This window comes from Giraffa tippelskirchi, chromosome 12 (genome assembly GCF_054371585.1).
Source record: "Giraffa tippelskirchi isolate mGirTip1 chromosome 12, T2T-mGirTip1v1.2.pri, whole genome shotgun sequence".
NCBI classification, from domain to species: Eukaryota; Metazoa; Chordata; class Mammalia; order Artiodactyla; family Giraffidae; genus Giraffa; species Giraffa tippelskirchi.
In genome coordinates, this window is record NC_137286.1 from 5,668,388 (window position 1) to 5,686,989 (window position 18,602).

The following is an 18,602-nucleotide window of genomic DNA, read 5'->3' on the forward strand; positions in this document are numbered from 1 at the left end:
GGCGCCCGTGTCAGTTCTCACCTCCCATCCCCAGAGCTGCAGGCCTCGCCTCGCCTGTCCGCTGCTGACCCCCCGCTCAGGTGCGCACACAGTAGGTGCTTGGTGACCAGATCCGGTGGTAGCGTGCGGCCCACCGAGGGGCCTCCAGCACTTTGGGAGCAGGAGGGCAGGGTGAGCAGCTGCCTTTGAGCGAGGAGGGGCGGTGGGTGGGCGCGTGGCCCCCTTTTCTCTGAGCTCCGTTTGTCTTTAGCACCTCCTCTGACAGTCCTCCCCAGCAGGATCCCGGGGGTGCCCCACCCCGTCCCCCGGAGTCCCTGGGAAGGTGATGGCAGCCATTCCTGCTGCTGGAACCTCCTTGCAGCTCCGCAGAGGCCCCGAGAGGCTGGGCAGCCTGAGTTCATGCCGCCCGCTGCAGCCAGCTCTGAGCTGACGACCCTGGACGGAGGCCTCTGTAGCCTCCTGGGCCACCCCCACCTGGCCTGGCCCCCAAACCCCATCCAGAACCCTCGTGGTGCCCTTGGCGGGGGCGGGATGGGTAGAAGGGAATTTCAGCACTGGGATCATTACCTTCTCTTTTAAGGATTCGGTCAACCTGGTTCCAGCTCCTGCTCTGTGTTTGATCCACCCCTCCATGTCCTGAGGGACCCCATTTGGGAGCCCGAGGGGGCAGGGCGGTCCTCTCTGGGGGGGCCGCAATGAGCCCCATCCCTTGCCCGCCTAGTCACCCAAAAGACCGCTCCCCCTCAGTGGCGAAACCCTCAGGGATTTCATCTTCCAGGGCACCAGTGGGCAAATAGCAGGATTTTTAATTTGGATTTAAGTGCAATTATGTTTCTTCATTTCGATGCATCATTAGGCGCGTTGCCCCTCGTGAGAGCTGGTGCGTTCTCCCGCCAGCTTTGTGGCTTGCTCCTCGAGCACTGTGGGCTCGCAAATATTGATGCACAACACCCATCACTGAAGGCAGGGGTGGGAATTGCACGCTGCTAATTAAAATCTCTCCGCCCCCTTGCACACACATACACATCCTCCTCAGGGAATCATCTGGGGGAGGGAGGAAATGTACAAACCAGTGTTTTCAGAAGCAGCACGTGGGCTGCTTGTGATCCCATTGGGTCCAGGATCAGAGACGCTGTGGACGAGAGGAGCCGCAGCCCAGGGCAGCATCTGGACCACGTGCGGGCAAGGACAGGGAGGTGCCCGCCTCCTGGTCCCTGGGGCCCGCGGGAGAGCTGGGGCTCCAGTGCCCGGCCCTGTGGCCACATCCACATCCACACACGTGTGTGTGTGTGTGTGTGTCGGGCCACCTGGGCCTTACGCCTGGTCCCTTGGCTTTCTCTTGCCAGGCAGGCGGGGGCTTGCCTGCAGAATGGCTCCAGGGCCCGGGTGAGACACCTGTGGCCCCAGGTGTGGACATTCCGTGTGTTGGGTTTAGAACACACTCTTGGTTGGAGGAGATTTTGCAGCTGTCAACGGAGATCTACCCAAGAAAATAATTCGGTTTGGGAAATTTGCTTTTAAGTGGAGCTGCGGGTGAGACCCCCCCGCCCTGGCAGGGGTGAGAAATCCCCATGATGGGGGCAGGCGTGGGGCGTCTTTCTTTTGGGGGCTGTTGGTAGAGGCTTCTCCACTCAGACCCCTGGCCAGGCCAGGGAGGGTCACTGTGCCTGGGGCGCTGATGCTGCAGGTTGACCTAGACAGGCTGTGATGGGGCGTGACTGTCCCAGTTTTAGAGAGCTGTGCCCGAGGTCCCCCGGTGAGACCCTGCCCGCTCCTCCCCACTCTGGGCGCCCCCAGACCATGGGAACCGTGCTTAGCTAGGTGGCTGGTGTCTGCTCCAGCCGCCGGGAGCTGGGAGTGGGGGTTGGGTTGTGGGGGTTAATCAGGGAGTGGCCGCCTGTCTCCTGTTCCCCTGGCTGCCTCCACTCCTGGCCTGCAGACACAGGGCGCTAGAGACTGTGAGGCCTTGGGGGGTCGGCCCTGGGCATGACGGGGCGCGGGAGAGCAGAGCCCAGGGAGTCGATGAGGCTGAAGGTCCCATGGGAAACGGGGACCTGGATCCAGTGGCCAGCGAGAGGGTGCCAGGGTGTGTGCAGACGCCTCTGGGCGAGGCAGGGTTGCTGATGAGAAGGAGGAGGTCCCCCTCCCACCCCCCCGCCTGCCCCAGTGAGGCTGCTGCCTGTATTTCTCACCCCAGCCCTGGCCTCCTCCCCTCTAAGGGTTTGTTTGGGCAACTCAACAGCCTGCTGATTTATGGGACGTTCCGCTGAAGTTTATCTGCCCAGCAGTGTTCCCGGAGTTCCTTTGAAGTAGAAGAGGGTGTCGGGGTCAGAAACACCATTCCAGGGTGAAGGGACTCAGGGCCCGGAGGCTTCTGCTCTGCCGGACTGAGGGGCTGTGCTGGGTTGAGCGTGACCCCTGGGTCCCCATGTGGGTCCAGCCCCAGCTTCTGTAGGGGGTGCTGTGTGTTGCTTTGCCCAAGCGAACCGCTTAAGGCCACATCTATGCTTGTTCATTCATTGATTCATCCACTCTCCCCTGTTCCCCACTTCTTCTAAGCATGCCTTGGGCTTTAGTCGTGAGCCCAGTGGCACTTGTTCCTGTGGACACAGAGGGTGAGGCCCGGGGCACGTTTGGGAGCTCCTGTCTGAAGGTGGAGGCTAGTGGGCAAGTGTCAGAACACCGTGTAGGCTCACCCCGTGGGCAGCCCCCAGCCCCGTGGAGGTGGGCAGACTTCCCCCCCAGGACGTGAGCCCCAGGGCTGGAGAGGCTGTTCCCCGGGCCTTGTGGGGGACCCCAAGTGCAGGATGCTGGCGCAGAGGGACAAGAGTGGAGAAGGGTGGGGAGAGCCACTGACTCACTCATCTGTTTATTCGGCCACTCAACAGATGTTTATAAAGCCCGCAGCGGGGAGCGAATCAAAGCCCCCAGTCTCGCGGCTCTGACCCTTGAGTGGGGAGAGGGATGTCCAGGGCTTCTGATGGCAGCGGCAGTGAGGACGCATAAAGAAGGGGCGGGGAAGGGAGAAGGCACAGGCTAGGCCACCGCCCTGCAGGTGCCCCGAGGAGGGAGCCCCACCAAGGCGAGGACTGGGCGGGGGCGTCTCGTCCAGCAGAGAGGCCAGCAGTCCTCGGCCCCCTCAGCCTGGCCCCCCCACCCCACATTCCAACCCCGCCCCCTTCTCTCTCTCTTGCAGCAGGCGGGCCCTGGGGAGTTCAGGACGCTGCGGAAAGGCTTCTCCCCGTACCACTCAGAGTCCCAGCTGTCCAGCCTGCCGCCCTCCTACCAGGACTCCCTGCAGAACGTGAGTGCCCCTCCCCCAAGGGCCCCACCATGCCCAGGTGGACCGTGTACCCCCTGGGAAGAATCAGAGGGGTGAGGCTCAGACGGTGCTCGCTTGTGACCTGCCCAAGGCCATGTGGGCGGTCACAGCTGAGCTGAGTTTGGGACCCTGAGCTTCTGCCCAAGCTCTTCTGGGGCAGGGCTTGGGCTCCAGACCCTTGACCTCCGCCCTCGACCCTTGGAGCCTTGTAAGGGCCCAGTGTGCTGGCGGGCGGTGGAGGCCCGTCTTGAGATGCCGTCCTTGGCATCGCAGGCTGGTGTAGCGGCCACGAGGCCCGGCCACCATCTCTCTATGCCTCTCGTGGGCCTGTGTCCCTCGGAAGCAGCAGGGAGAGGCTGCCCGGCTGGGGTGGGGCTGGCCCGAGTCTGTGCGGGGGTCGCTACCCCAGGCTTGAGCTCAAGTGTATGCTTGTGTGCTTCAGTTCTTGCCAGGGCCCCCCACAGTTGTTCTGGGTTCTCTCCTGGGCCCTGACCTGCCCTGGGAGGGCGGCGGGGGTCCCGCTCCTGGGATGTGCGTGGTCAGCTCAGGACCGCTCCCTGTGGGTGAACGCGCCGTCATCCCCAATGACTCCCGAGTGTGCAGAAGGCAGGGATCTATAGAGGCAGAGAGTGCCTGAGTGGTTGCCAGGGGCTGCGGGGAGCGGGGAGGAGGTGATGAAAGTGTTCTGTTGGCTAACTGCACAAATCGGTGAATGTGCAAAACCACCTCCCCCAGAAGCACGCGTTCGGGTGAGCCGTGTGAGGTTTATTGAGCATCCGTTACGTGGAGGGCCATGCCGGGCTCTCCCCACTCCCAGAAATCCCATCACAGGGCAGGGACCTGACTGTCCCCACGGAACAGATAGGAAACCAAGCTGGCCTGAGGTCACAGTGGGCCTGACTCTCCCCCAGGGTCCCGGCCCTGCTGCCCGCCTCCACCCCAGCCAGTGAGGGCGAGCCTGGGGCGCCCCCTGGGACTCCGAGCTGGCGGGAGTGGGCTGGCGCCGCTGCTGGCTGCCGGTGGAACCCTCTACAGTTTCTCTCCGAGGCCTCGCACCTTCTCCAGGAATGTAGCTGCTGACGCTGTGGAGGCGGCAAAGCCCGCTGACGACAGATAATCCAAATATTTACCCAGGAGCCCGTGGCTCAATGAGGCTCCAATTGCTTCCTGATGAAGGGCTCTGAAAAGCCCAGCGTCGCCCCCACAGGGGGCGGCTCCCCAGCCCTTCGTACCCTCTCCCTGGCCTGTGGGAATCCTCACCACTGATGGTACTGTGTGCTAAAGGCTCGGCAGGCTGCAAACTATAAAGTGCTGTGCAAACTGTAAAGTCCTGTGCAAGCCTGGCTGGCTCCCGTGATGTGCCAGGCCTGTGGGAGGTGAGCAGAGGAAGCTCGCTCCTCCAGGCTGAGCCCCTGAGGCCTTGACAGTCCTGCTTGGGCTTTCAGAGGGAGGGAGGCTTCTGGAAGGCTGCCTGAAGGAGGCCTTAAGAGGGGCTCCATGGGCCTCCCTTAGGCCTCCCTGCGTGGCCAGGGGTTGTCACCCCACTTCAGAGGGAAGGAAGCTGAGGCCCACAGAGGTGAGGTGGGGTGGATTGCGAGGGTTGCGTGGTAGTCCATGCCAGCACCCAGGCCAAGCTGGGCCTGGAGGCCAGGGGCCAGCCCGCAGCTCCACTGAGGCTGGGGGGCAGGTTCCTGGGGCAGAGGGGGAGGGTTGGGGTGTCTCGTGGGAGGCCACCGCAGAGTGGCCGGAGCTCGGGTGGAGGCTTGTGGTCCAGGCCTCTCGGGCTGTTTAGGGGGCATGGAGCCTCTGGAGTGGCTGGGCTCTGAGCCCCGTGTCCAGCGTATGGAAGCACCAGGAGAAGAGGCTTGTGTGGGGCGGACCCTCTGCTCTCTGACGCTGCCAGGGGCGCTGTCTCTTCCGTACCTGGGTGTGGGCATGCCTTCTCTGAGGCTATTTTGTGTCCATTTCAGTGGATTTTAGTATCTTCACAGATCCATGCCATCATCGCAGCAAAATGTCTCCCTCACCCCAGAAAGCAAGCCCGTACTCATTAGCAAGCCCTCCCCACCCGCTCCTGCCAGCCCCTGACAATCACTAATCTACTTCTTGCCTCTCCGTTTGCCTTTTCTGGATATTTCATATAAATGGAAGCATAGAACGTGTCACTCTTTGTCACTGGCTTCTGAGCACTAGGGTGCATCCACGCTGTAGCAGGTGTCAGAGCTTCGTTCGTTTTTCTTATCAAGCAGCACCCTGCCAGGCGGGTACCCACGTTTTGTTCAGCCGTTTGTCAGTTGCTGTGCATGGCTCTGTTTCCATTTTTGCTTCCTGATTGCGCTTCTCTGAATACCCCCCGGACGGGGCACTTGTGTGGACGTCTGTGTTCAGTTCTCTGGGGTGTATACTTGTCTCCCCACTTTGGGCGCTGGTCCTGACGTCCCACAGCCACGGGCTGGAGGCTCGGGCCCCCTGGTTTACTAGCTGTTTGGCCTCAGGCAAGTCTTGCAGCCTTCCCCACCTCATCTGTAAAATGGGTGCATAGAAAAGACAGCTTCCGCGCAGAGGGTTGCAGTCAGTCCTCGGTGGGCTGCCCTGCTCTGAGTGGGCACTTAGGGAGCTGGGGAGGCATCCTTGGGCCTTCCAGGCTGGGACTGGGGGAGTCTGCCAGGGTGAGCTGGTTTGGGAAATGCTCTCAAGTTCACAGTCCTGACTGGTGTCTGGTGGTGGCTTTGCTCCTCCACACACTCATTAAGTGAGTGAAGTCGCTCAGTCGTGTCCGACTCTTTGCAACCCCATGGACTGTAGCCCACCAGGCTCCTCCGTCCATGGAATTTTCCAGGCAAGAGTACTGGAGTGGGTTGCCATTTCCTTCTCCAGGGGATCTTCCCCACCCAGGGATTGAACCTGGATCTCTCACATTGCAGGCAGACGTTTTACCATCTGAGTCACCAGGGAAGCCCCATTAGCACCTGCCATTGGCCCAGCGAGGAGGCCCAGGAAAGGGCTGGATTGCACAGCCTCCCCCAGCCACTCCTGCCCTTTGTTCCAGGAACCTGTCCCTCTGGGGAGCAGGCAGTTCAGGGAACCCCAGGCACAGACCGGACCTGAGCCCAGAGCCGCCAAGGGCCAGGCGCCTTCTGGGGCTGTACGTGTGTGACCGTCGCCCCCTGCTGGCCGGTGCGGGGAGCGCAGCCTTCTGTCCCAGGTGCACACCTGGGTGTGGCCCACACCCCCTCCAGTCCCCGCCCCCCCCGCCAGGACCCTGTTTGGTTCCCCTGTATGACACCAGAGACCAGGCAGCCTGGGCCAGAGTTAGGAAACAGCGTCCCAGGGCTCTGCACACACCTTGGGACATACACAGACCCTGGTTGAGAGACAGAGACCGAGATAGAGTGGGTTGGGCCTCCCCTGGGAACCATGCCCAGGCCCAGCTTTCCCAGACCCCAGGGCTGTGGGCTCTTGGGGGGTCTTGGCTTCTGCGTGGAACCGGGAGCAAAGCAATCCTGCCAGGCTCCCCTGGGAGCAGGTCCAGGCCATGCTGGCAGGTGGGGCAAGTGCAGAGGTTGGCTGCTGGTGGTGGAAGGTTCCAGATCCCGAGGGTCCCTGCACAGTGCCGCCTGGCTGGGCAGGATCCTGGGGCCATGGCCTCATTGGCTGAGCTCCCTGAATTGGCCTGGTCTCCGGAGGGGTCATCGGGCGGCTGATGGAGAAGAAAACCAAGACTCAGAGATGAGAGGGACGCCTGAGGACTCCAGGGTCCTCTCCCTTCATGCATTCCCTGGGGCGTTCTTGGTGTTTTCTCTCTGGCTTCCAGCACCTGCTGCTTTATCTCTGGCCCTGGCCCGGTGTCTCCTGACCTCCTGGCTCCTGCTGGCCCCAGGGCTCCAGCTGTCTCGAGTGTGAGCTCCTTCCGTGCGGCCTTGAGTCCTTCCTGACCTTGCTCTGGAGCCTGGGGTCTCCCACTCCAGCCCCAGCCTGAAGGCCTGCCTCCTGCCCCATGGCCGCCTGGCCAGCGCCCCTTGCCCGAGAGAAGCTGGGCAGAAGCTCAGCCTCCAACACAGGCAGGCAGGGCAGGCAGGGGACCGGAGGCTGGATCCCTTCCTCTCCCGGCCTCCTCTTCCTCCATCACTTCAGCCCCCGTTTCCTCCACCTGGGCCCTGGCCCAGACTTAAGGCCCTCTGCTGGCCGCTGGTCGCCCCGTGGCTGCTCCCGGGAGCCAGCCAGGGTGAGCTCCGAGCTCAGATGCAGTCCGTTCCCGCAGGGCCCAGCCTGCCCGGCTCCCGAGCTGCCCTCGCCCCCCTCCAGCGGCTACAGCTCCGTGGGGCAGAAGCCCGAGGCCGTGGTGCACGCGATGAAGGTGAGGACCCGGCCCTGATGCCTCCCCCTCCCTCACAGGGCCCCCACCCCGGACCCTGCTGCTCTTCTGGACTCTGTGACCTTGGACCCCACATTTGCCGCCTCGGGGCCGCTGAGCAGCAGGGCAGGGAGGCGGGGGGCCGTGGCTGCCTGGAACACTGTTGGGGAGGGGTTTGGGAGTGCCAGGTGGCAGCTGGGGGCGCCAAGGCCTGGGGGAGGTCGGGTGGGGGTGGTGGGCATTGCTCAGGGGCCAAGGTGGGGGCTGTGGCCCAGTGCTCCTCCTGCACCTCCAGGGGCGTCCTGGGGTGCGTCTCCCACTGCGGTGCTCATGAACACAGGACCCGGGGGTAAGCCCAGCCCGTTGGTATGGTCACGGCACACTCGCGCCTGTGCACGTGGGGCCTGGGGTGTACGCCCCCCAAGAGGGTGATGGGGCCATCCTGAGGCCCCAGCAGGGGCCGGGGCCTGCCAGGGGAGGGAGTCCCCCATGTGGGGGCTGTCCCCACCCCGCCTCCTACCCTGCCCCCAGGTGACCCATCCTCAGCCCCCAGTCCTGACATGGGGTCCGCTCCCGCATGTGGTGTTGCATGCCCGAGGGGAGCAGACCCCCCCTAGGGAGGAAGGACGACCTGGCCCTCAGGCCTGTCCACACCCCCCGCCCCACCATCCTACGACCTCATGGCTTGGGGTTTCCACTTCTGAGCACAGCCCGGGAAGCTGGGGCTCGGGGCGACCCACCCAGAGCCTGCCTGGTGACCCGGGGACCTCCCCCTTCAGGTCCTGGAGGTGCATGAAAACCTCGACCGGCCGCTGCAGGACAGCTGTGAGGAGGACCTGAGCGAGAAGGAGAAGGCCATCGTCCGCGAGATGTGCAACGTGAGGTTCCGGGGCGGGGCGCCGGCTGGGTCCCTGCTGGAGGGGCGAGGGGCTGGGGGCAGGCTCTGGGGCTCCAGGAGCCCTGGCCTCTCTCTGTCCCTCACCCCTCCTCCCCTCTCCGCTCTCCTCCTCTCCTCCCCCTCCCTTCCCCCCTTCCCTGCCCCACCTTCCTTCTTCCCCGCTTCCCCTCCCTGAGAACAGAGTCCCTGATCCTGGTCTGGTTCGCTCTGTGGGTCCTGACCCCTGACCCCTGTCCCCTGGTGTCGGTCTGGCTGCCGGCGCACAGGTGGTGCTCAGACTCTGGGTGCCCGTGGGACCCTCTCTGCTCTGCGAGACCCCCCAGCCCGGGCTGCCTTGGCTTTGGGAAGCTGGGTTCCTCTGGGGCTTCGGGGAGGCAGAGCGTCCTCCTCCCGGTCCGCCTGGTCCACGCGTGCTGTCCCTGTGGACCTCGAGGGAGGATCCTTGACCCGGGCCTCACTCAGGGTGGCGTGTCCTGAGTCCCCCTCCTCTGCCCGCACCCCACCCCCGCCCCGGGTCTGTAGACCCCACTGGACCACCGTGAGGCCAGGTCCGCACCCAGACGTGATCTGCGCGGGGTGGGGAGCATGGTGGTGAGGGTGGGCGTGTGCAGACCAGGTCTGAGGTTCTCCTCTGTGTCCCCCCCAGCTCCAGGGCTCTGGGGGACGTGGGCGATCTTGAGCAGCAGGGCAGTCTGTGCACACAGGCCCCCGGGCGGCTCAGGGTGGGCCTTCCCCTCACAGAGCCCCCCACACCCCCCTCCCCGTCCCCACAGGTGGTCTGGAGGAAACTGGGAGATGCTGCCAGCTCCAAGCCCTCCATCCGGCAGCATCTCTCTGGGAACCAGTTCAAAGGGCCTTTGTAGGGCCGCTCCCCCACGGACGTGGACTTGGCCCCACCTGGGGACCCTGGACATGGGCGGGCCCTCGTGCCGAGCCACCATCTCCTTTCTCCGTGAACTGTACATAGGACGCTGCCTGTTGCTGCCTGGCTGCCCAGGGCACGGCCCCCTCCTGCCTCTCAGACACCAGCACACCGGGGAGACGGCTCCCCAGCAGAGTGGCCTGGACAGCTCCCTTCCTGCTCCAGGGCCCAGCGGTAGGCTCCACTGGTGAGAGGCTGAGGGGTGCTTGGAGACGCCCAGCCCCAGCAGAGGGGCACCCCAGGCTGCCACCTGTCGGACCGCCCCATGGGGCTCCACTTCTGACCCGCCCACTGGGGCCTGAACGCTGGCTCCCAAAGCAGAGTCCCCCAACTCTTGGATGAGGGGGGGCTCCGCCGTGGCCCCTCCTCTGGCCCCCAGGCCTGGCGCCTCCCTGCTGCCAGCCACTGCTTGTTTTTAGATTTCACACCCCCCTTGGCCACACACCCTCGGCCATGGTGTTCCCTCGCCTTGTGCCAGCTGGTGCCCCATCTTTCTGGGTCCCTCGTGCCCAGGGCCCGAGGCACTTCTGGGTCTGTACTTCACACAACGGGCCTTGCAGAGCCTCCGGGCTGGGCCTCCCTCTGCGTAGGTGGCACCGGGCCACGGCCGGGCCTCTGCTCAGGAATGGTCCCCCTGGAACCAGGCCCCCTCCTGGGTGACTGTGCGCAGAGCTGCGTGGCCGAAGGTGAAGGGGTTCGGCCCTCCTTGGGAGGAGCACCCCTGGGCTCTGGCTTTCATTTTCCCGTGTGACCTTCAGCAAGTCACTCAGCATCTCTGGGCCCCTGGTGGGGGAAAAGGAGGACCCAGAGGATCAAGGCCAGCAGCTCACGCACAGCATGGGGGCCAGTGAGAACCCTCCTGCTGGAGGAACGGCTGGTGGGGGGGGCGAGCCGTGGGGGCCGAGGCCCCAGCTGAGTCCTGCTGCCTTGCCCCCCTCCTCGGTGGGTGGCCACCTCCCTTTCTGAGCTTCAGTGTCCTCTCCTACTGAGGGCGCAGCCTAAGGCCCTCCTTGTAGGGCTCTGGGGATCAAATAAGACCTTCAGTGTAAAATGACCATGTATAAAACTGTAAAGTGAGACATGTAAATGTTAAAATTTATGTGTGAGGGGAGTGAGGCCCAGAGGGGGAAGTGATTGGGGAGGGGGGGCGCCTAACACATGCGATCCCAGAGCCTGGAAGGCGGGGACGGACCACCCTTGTCACAGCCCTGGCGCCTCTGCGTTTCCAGTTCCTCCAGCACCGCTGACCCCTGCGCCTCAGCGGTACTGAGAGCTCGGGGGGTCTGAGACGCTGCCTTGGCATTGGGCAGGCCTTGTCCAGGCTCACATGAGGGACGGGGACCAGGCGAAAGGATGGACAAGGCTGCCCTGGATCTCCCTCCAGTGGGGACTGGGAGCTGTCCCCACTGCCTGTCTGCCGTCGGCACCCTTGGGTGGGCAGTCCCGGGGAGAGGCCCACGTCCGTGCAGTGCCAAGTGGGCGTTGCTGACGGCGTCAGTGGTCCTGTTGCCCCAGGCGTCGCAGGAAGCTGTGGGCGCCCTGGGAGGAGGTGAGCCAGGTGGTGAGCTCCCCGTCTCTAGGGGTGTGCACTTGGGAGCTAGGTGATTCCTACCCAGGTGGGCAGTGAGCTGGAGGGCAGAGCTGCGCCCCTTCCCCCCCCCCCCGTCTCCTGGGTGGGAGCCATGTCCGAGAACCCCGTGTGTCACGTTTGGGTCAGGTTGGCTTGGCCACCACTGAAAATAAGCAATAAGTCAGGTGTCCTGGTACCTGCAGGTCTCCTGCAAACTCACCTTGGGAACAGCCTCAAAGGGACCTTTCCAGGGAGGTGACCCTGCCCCTAATGCTGCGGTGGCGACCAGGGCCGGGGCAGGCGTTTCTGGCAGGTGCCAGGTCTCTCTCCTGCTCCCTGCCTGTGTCCAGAGCCAGCGCTGCCTGGGAACGGCTTTCCAGGACACAGCCGCAACTGTGACACCATCTCGTTCACATAAGCTGTTGAAGAGCCTGCAGCGCCTCTGCCCGGTCCATGCCGGGCCTGGGGCTGTGGCTGCGGCAGGAACCCACGGCTGGGAGGACGGTCCCGGGGGCCAGCTCAGGGGAGTCCCAGCTCTGCCACTAAGCAGGGAGTGTGCGCAGGGCGACCTTGGCACCCCTCCTCCCATCTGGAGCCTTAGCTCTGAAGCTCGTGGGTGGGGTGTCCTTTCGAGACGGTCCCTGTTGTAGATCCTCTTGTGGCCGGAGCCCCATGGGACACCTGTGCTGTTGTTTTCATCCCCACTGTGATGGATGTCACCCTTCCAGCCTCATCCCAGGTGGCCAGGCCCATCCTGGAATCGGAATCCACTGAGCACATTTTTATCCAAAAGTTATTAGCCACACATCAGTGTTTGAAAGAGAAAAGTGACCTTTCATTTTTTTTTCTTCCTTGAAAACTTGAGAGGAAACCATGCATACTACTGACTTTTTTTTTTTTAAAGAAACAAAGGAAATGCATGACTGCAGAGCGGTAGAAGTGTCTATTTTTCATAACGTGGGGGAAGTATCTGTGCTGCTCTCTGGAGTGGGCGCGTGCCTGGCTCCCGCCCCGGGGCCGGCAGCCACGCTCTGTCTTCCGTGGGACGTGACGGCTGGAGCGCCGGGCTGACCCCGCCGCGGCTCCCGGCGGCGCCGGTAGCCCTGGACTCCCATGCCCGTTTCTACCTTCTATTGAACCACTTTGATTTGGGGGGAGACAAAGAAATAGAACTTTTTGATAGTGTGGTAAAAACATTGATTTGAACTATTTTAGTAAAAGGAGTAACAGAGAAGATTGTGATAGTGTATACTTTGCGCTAGATAAATAAAGGCTCTTTGCAAGCCTCCGCGGCGCCTGCGCAGTGCTCACTCATCTCTGGGGATGGGGCCCCTCGGGGCGGATGGTGGGGTCCCTCAGGGCAGATGATGGGGCCGACGCCTGTTGCTCCAGGGCCTCCAGTCACAGACCAGGTGGCGAAAGGGTTTCCAATCTAAACCTGGGTCTGACCCAGGGACCCATCTATGGCGGGAGACGGACAGGCCCAAACCAGTATCACATTCAACCACTTCCTCCCAAGAAACCCAAGCCGGTGCCTGATGTGCGAGGCTGGCCCCCAAAGGTCCTCCTGGGCCATGTCCTGGGGGCACTCCTCCATGGCCTGCTCCTGTACCCCCAGAACCCCCAGGAAGAAGACCCGCTTCTGGACTGCAAACCCCAGGGCTGCTAAGGCCTGGAGCCCTGCCTTCTGCCCATAACAAATGAAAGGGGCCATTTCAGAACTGATTTTTATTTGGGTAACTGACTGAAGGAGTCTCCTTTGTAACCAAGATGGAATTCACAGTATGTTGTTACATTCACACTTAAAAAATATATCTCTATGTATAGGAATTTGCAAATTGATGTAAACATACATTACTTCCAAGAACATTTCTCCCTTTCTCCCTGGAGGAAAAAGAATAGAGCCATCCAAGCAAGGCAACCCCTTCAGAGTAACCTGAACACAAAGGATGTGGGTTCTCTCTAAATCAGTGGTTCACCTGACCTGGGAGCCATGGGAGAGAACACCATGAATGACAGCAATGACAAGAGCTTGACTTCAGATGGAGCTGGACTACTGGAAATAGGCACTGGTTTCTAGAAGGAAATGCACTCCTCACTGAGGCTATGTGTTGAGACAACATGGCTGGTGAACATTCTCGCCAGTGTGAAGTAACCCAGCGCAGGACCCGAGGACGCGGCTGAGAGCAGAGAGGCGGTCGGGTCACAGCAGGCGTGGGCCGGGCCCCGCTGAGGGCCGCTGTGCCCACTCTCCAGGTGCGCAGAGCCACCGCAGTTTCATCTCTGGGGTCCAGTTCACTTCTTCCCATACAAGGTACCCTGCTGCTTACCCACTTAAACTACTTTTCAAGTCGATTAGAAAAACTTTTCTTAAAAAAAACAACAAAGGAAAAGAGAGGCGTCAAGGTTATCTCATCCAGGCTGCCCGCCCCAGCCCTCCGACGGGAGGCATGCCGGGTGGGGGGATGGGCGGGGGCACCGGGGGCTGTCCCCCTGGGGGCACCGCCGGGGGCGGGTAGCTGGCCGGCGGCAGGCCCAGGCCCGGGGGCGGGTGTGGCGGGACAGCATGGGTGGGGGGCAGGCGCGGGGGCGGGGGCGGGAAGTTGGGGTTGTAGGTGGGCGGGGGCGGGGGGTAGCCAGGAGTTGGGGGAGGGATGGCGGGCGGCGGGAAGGAGGCGGGGGGCGGGGGCACGGGCGGCGGGGGCGGGTTGGGTGGGTAGACGTGGGGGTGGTAGGGCAGGTGGGCCGGCGGGCCATAGGCGGGGGGCAGTGCCCCGTACGAGGGGCCCTCGGTCTTCATCATGGACTGCAGGCTCTGGTAGCCCTCCCCGGACATGTAGGAGCTACTGGTGGACATCCCCGTCATGTAGCTGGAGGGAGGCGGCGGCGGCGGCCGGTGCGGCAGCGGTGGCGGCTGGTGCACAGGCGCCGGGTGGGCCGGAGGAGGGATCTGGACCTTGGGGAGGTCGCCGGCTTCCACGGGGCCTGGAGGCTCGGCCTCACCCAAGGCGGCTGCGAGGGGCGGTTTCCGGTCTGCGGAGGGGAGACGGGTCACTGGCCGGCCCCGGCCGCTGCCTCCCCAGCAGGCCGGGTGTGTGGAGACGAGGGCGACTGCCCCCTCAGGGCTCCATGTACAGCCCAGTCCCCCCTGGGGCTCTCGGCCCTGTCGCATCGCCGTCGACCACTTTCCCAGGGAGCAGCAAGCAGCCTCTGCGGCCTGACAGCACGGCCTGCGCCCGCGTTCCCTCGTTTCCGCCACACAGGCCCTCCACCTCGCCTCCCTTGGTCCCCAACGCAGGCGCCACCAGCAGTCCCGGAGATGCAGGAAGCCCCTTCTGCCCCAGCCGCCCATCTAGGACAAACACGTGCTGGGCCCCTTCTTTCTGCCCCCAGAGAAAGGTGAGCCCAGGCCAGGGCCAGACCACATCACTGTGTGCTGTGAGATGGTCACACCGGTGACCTGGCGTTAACAACACATGGGCCAGTCTCTGGACGCCCCCCCCCCCCCAGGCGGCAGGTCTGACCGGTGTCCTGGGCTGCAGGGCGCGGCTCCTGTCCCAGCTCCCCGGAACTCAGCAGCCCACGGGGAGAGCTGACGACCCCAGAGGCTCAGAAGTCTCTGAAGCACTTCCCACCCTTCAGCAAACACACACCAATTTCCGCCTTCTCCAGCTAAACCCTTTGCCTTCCAAAGTTATGCCACAGGTAAAGGGAAGCTCTTTACAACTTCCCGCCTCTATCTCTAGTGACGTCGCGGAAGCGTCCTAGTTCACTGGGTGCCTGTGGAGCACTTTTCATCCCTTCCCTTCCACATGACTCCACAAACTACCACTTCCTCTTCCAAGTGTACTGAGAAGAGACTCCGCCAACAGGAAGCAGACGCCAGTCTGAGGTCTACTGTGCTCCTGCCCAGATCTGGACAATGTTCCTAAGTTGGCAGGGCTGTTGTTTTCCTAAAACTAATTCTAAATTCATTTCTCCTGGGTAGTTCACCATCTCTGGATGCAAGAGATCAGAGAATATTCAGATATACTTAGAATTCACAACATCCTCAAACTTATCTAGCTGTAAAAAAACAATTTTCTGAGAGGAGTTGCAGTCTGCCTGGGCGCCGGTCACAGAGGGGCTGAGCCTGGCCACTTGCCAGCGGGGTGGGACAGAAGCAACAAGAGACGAGGAAGAGGCAGCAGCAGGGGCCGCTGCTACCACTGTTGCCACTTCTGGGCGGAAGCCCCGGGTGTAGACCTTATGCAGCTTCTTGGAGCTACACGTAGGCCAGAAAAATTACACCTCTGATGGGCAGAGGGAAGGAGATTTCAGGTCAGTGGAAATAGCCATGGATTATTTCTCTGGGATGATCAAGCCCGAGCGCAGACTCCCCCGAGCCCCTACCGGTCCAGCCCCCTATCTCATGCCCCTTACCCTCCTTCCTGGAGGCACCCACACCGCCCCCACCAGCACCGTTCACAACAGGAGCTCTATCTCAGCCGCCTCCCCGCTGGGGGCCCTCTGATTTTAGCTAGGGGTCTGATGCGGGGCTCTAGAAAATAGACCCTCAAGAATGAGACAGGAGAGAAGACTTCCAGTATTTTTCAGGCCTGAGGATTAGGACCGCCCTTGGTGTAAATCTGTGAATTTTTCAGAGGGGAAGTTGTTTCCACTGTGGAAAGTGCATCTGGCTGCAGAGTCCTCAAGTGATTTCAGAAATGTGAAACAACAAGAATATATCCAGAGGGGGCAAGGGGGGAGGGGGCTGGATGGTGTGGAGTCAGGGTAAGAGTGGGAGAATGAGGTTAGGGGAGGGGGCTGGGAGTTGGGGAGGGTGCAGACTGACCGGGAGAGATCTGTTTTGATGACCCCGTCTGACGACAAAGGGGGTTGTCAGAACACATCTCTCCCGGTCAGTCTGCACCCTCCCCAACTCCCAGCCCATCACCCACCCGCCTCAACCCTCTTTGTGTTCCAGGGTCTTCCCTGGTGGCACAGACAGTAAAATCTGCCTGTGATGCAGGAGACCCTGGATCCATCCCCTGGGTCGGGAAGATCCCCTGGAGAAGGATATTGCAACCCACTCCACTATTCTTGCCTGGAGAATTCCGTGGACAGAGGAGCTTGGCGGGCTATAGAGTTGCAAAAAGTTGGACAACACTGAGCAAGTATCCACACCCAGGTCATTAATGTCTTTTTAAAACTTCTGTAATTCTTCGAGAAATTGTCCCCAGGACTTCCAAAATCTGTCCTTCAAAACGGCAGAGAGAAAAGCTGGTCTTCCTAGAGACCAGCAGCACTTACCTGGAGGTGGATGGGCTGGAGGCAGCGGAGGGTGAGTGGGCTCGATTTTGGGAATTTTAGGTGGTGGTGGTTCTAAAAAGAAAAAATAGATTTTAAAAAGCTACTCTTCATGTAGAATAAACATGTCACACAGAGAGAGAGAGAGAGAGAAGGAAGAGAAAAATGTACTGTTAAGGAATTTTTTGGGGGAAAAGGCAGATATGAAGGCTTTAAGGGAAGCTGAGGACAGACTGGCTAAACCATCCTTTTCAAAGAACAAAAAGGAAATCAAACAAATACATCCCCCTACACCCACCTCCCCCACACCCCACACCTCTCACCACCTCCCCACCAAAACAAAAATGGCCAGCCCGTTTTCCGTATCTGCCCAGTTTTCTCCTGACCACCTAAGACAAGCCCTCCAAATGACCTGAGAGAAGTGGAGTGAATCTCAGGTGCCAAGTGGTATCCATCGGGGTCCACCCTAACACAGAGAACACAAAGAAAGGCCCCGAGTGTGCACAGGAGCAACTGCCGCTGTTTCATTTTTGCTCAGGCACATCCGAGTTTATTTTCTCTCACAAATATTGACTCCCAGTTATCAGCCCATTAACTGGAGGCGAGCAGACCTAACAGCAAAGCAGTCGGGACCACTTGGGACAGAGCGCAGGGCCTACCCTTCGGGGCAAGGCGGCTGCATGGGACTGGCATCCCCAGTGACTACTTCGCTAAGTGGCCAAGACAGGCTGCACTGCGTCCAGTATCTTCTGGTCACAAGTAGAAAGAGTGTACATACAACCAAAAAAGAACTCCATTTTTTTGTTTGTATTTTTGGTTCTTTCTTCCTGAAACTTGCTTTATTTGAGCTTGTACACCGCTCTCCTCTGGAGTTGCTCAAAGGCTTCCCCTGTCTCAAACACAGGCTGAATTCAAGGTCCAGGGACAGCCCCTCTTTACCCTCTTCCTGAGAGATCCCCTGACCCAATTCCCCAGCCTCCGTGCTATGAGCGCTGCCAGGAAACTTCCGGAGCTGAGTGAGCTCGGACCGTGCCATCTCCTGCTCACACCTCTCCAGTGGTGCCCCCACCCTCCACCAGGTGGGCACGGTCACTGCTTCCATCCCATCTTCAGTTCTAGCAAAAGCTACTCCCTTTTAACTCACAGTCCAGTAAAGCTCCTTTCTCTGTTTTCTCCCACATTCTCAATTCCACGGGTCACTTTTCATCCACCTAAAGACTCCACCCTGTCAGCCCCAGCTGACTGACATCTGCCCTCCTCCAAGGCCCACTGGGCTTCTTTCTGCCTCTCACAGACGTGCCACCGGCTCAGAGGATCGCACACCCATGTGAAACAGAGCACAGCCCCCTTTTCTGTGTCTCACACTCGCTGCTCACCCATCTGGAGCTTAAAAAAAAGAGATCTCCCCTGTGCTGAACTCATCATTTCCCCAAAGATCCTGAGAAAAATGCAGCTTTACTGTAACGTGAAGATCTCACAACAGTTCAATCAATAATTCCCGGGGTTCCTACCCTGGAACCAAGCAACAGAGAAAAGAGAGGATCAGAAACACAGACGCCCGGTCTGTGCCTGCACAGGGGTCAGCACCTCGGGGCCGGCTGAGTCGGAGGCAAAGCACCGCTAGTCTTCCCTGTGATCTTCCAGGCTTCCCTCCCTCTGTGGTTTCCAGCACAGAAACAAGTTAACCAACTCTGGGCTCCACAAATATGGGGAAAAAGGCCTCGCAAAGAAGCCCGGCCCTGCGATCAGCAGGCGGCAGCCTGGCTCGTGGCTCCCCTCCTCTCTGCCTGCACGCCGCTCGGCCAGGGGCCTTCACTGTTGACTGTGGTGGGCTTAACTAACCTTCAAAAATAAATGCTGCTGGAGCAGTTCACCTACATTCCTAATTATAGTTTGATATACAGTTGGCTCCTCGCATCTGCAGACAGGGAGGGCGGACTATGAAACTTGAGCATCTGCGAGTCTGGTATCCAAGGCGGGTCCCGGAAGCCCCCCTGCCCCCAACCCCACGATACCAAGGAACGACTGTATGTTACTGAGCACGTTTTCACTGCCACTAGTGTTTTTCTTTGTACTGACACTTTCTATTACAGTACAATCCAAAAACACACAGTCAAGGAATACACAGAGAAGACAAGGCAGGTAGGGTAAAATTTTTGGTGGGCTCCAACGTGAAATTTGCTACTGGTGATGTGAAGAGTTGACTCATTTGAAAAGACCCTGATGCTGGGAAGGATTGGGGGCAGG

The 18,602-nt window shown here is 60.9% G+C and overlaps 2 protein-coding genes across 3 annotated transcripts in view; one reads left to right on the forward strand and one right to left on the reverse strand.

Moving 5' to 3' along the window:
* The window catches only part of CCDC85C (coiled-coil domain containing 85C), a 77,870-nt gene extending 65,516 nt beyond the window's left edge, over positions 1-12,354 (forward strand). The window contains exons 3-6 of the mRNA XM_081549791.1: positions 3,197-3,304; positions 7,584-7,679; positions 8,456-8,554; positions 9,348-12,354. Coding sequence (XP_081405917.1) covers positions 3,197-3,304; positions 7,584-7,679; positions 8,456-8,554; positions 9,348-9,437 — 393 coding nt within the window. The 3' untranslated portion in view covers positions 9,438-12,354. The remainder of the gene's footprint in view (positions 1-3,196; positions 3,305-7,583; positions 7,680-8,455; positions 8,555-9,347) is intronic.
* A 425-nt stretch (positions 12,355-12,779) lies between these two features.
* The window catches only part of CCNK (cyclin K), a 29,630-nt gene continuing 23,807 nt past the window's right edge, over positions 12,780-18,602 (reverse strand). Inside the window, exons 10-12 of one of the 2 annotated variants that reach the window (XM_081549789.1) lie at positions 16,768-16,821; positions 16,359-16,430; positions 12,780-14,099 (exon numbers count right to left, since the gene is read on the reverse strand). In XM_081549789.1, coding sequence (XP_081405915.1) covers positions 13,474-14,099; positions 16,359-16,430; positions 16,768-16,821 — 752 coding nt within the window. In that variant the 3' untranslated portion in view covers positions 12,780-13,473. The remainder of the gene's footprint in view (positions 14,100-16,358; positions 16,431-16,767; positions 16,822-18,602) is intronic. The other variant, XM_081549790.1, reaches the window with a different exon arrangement.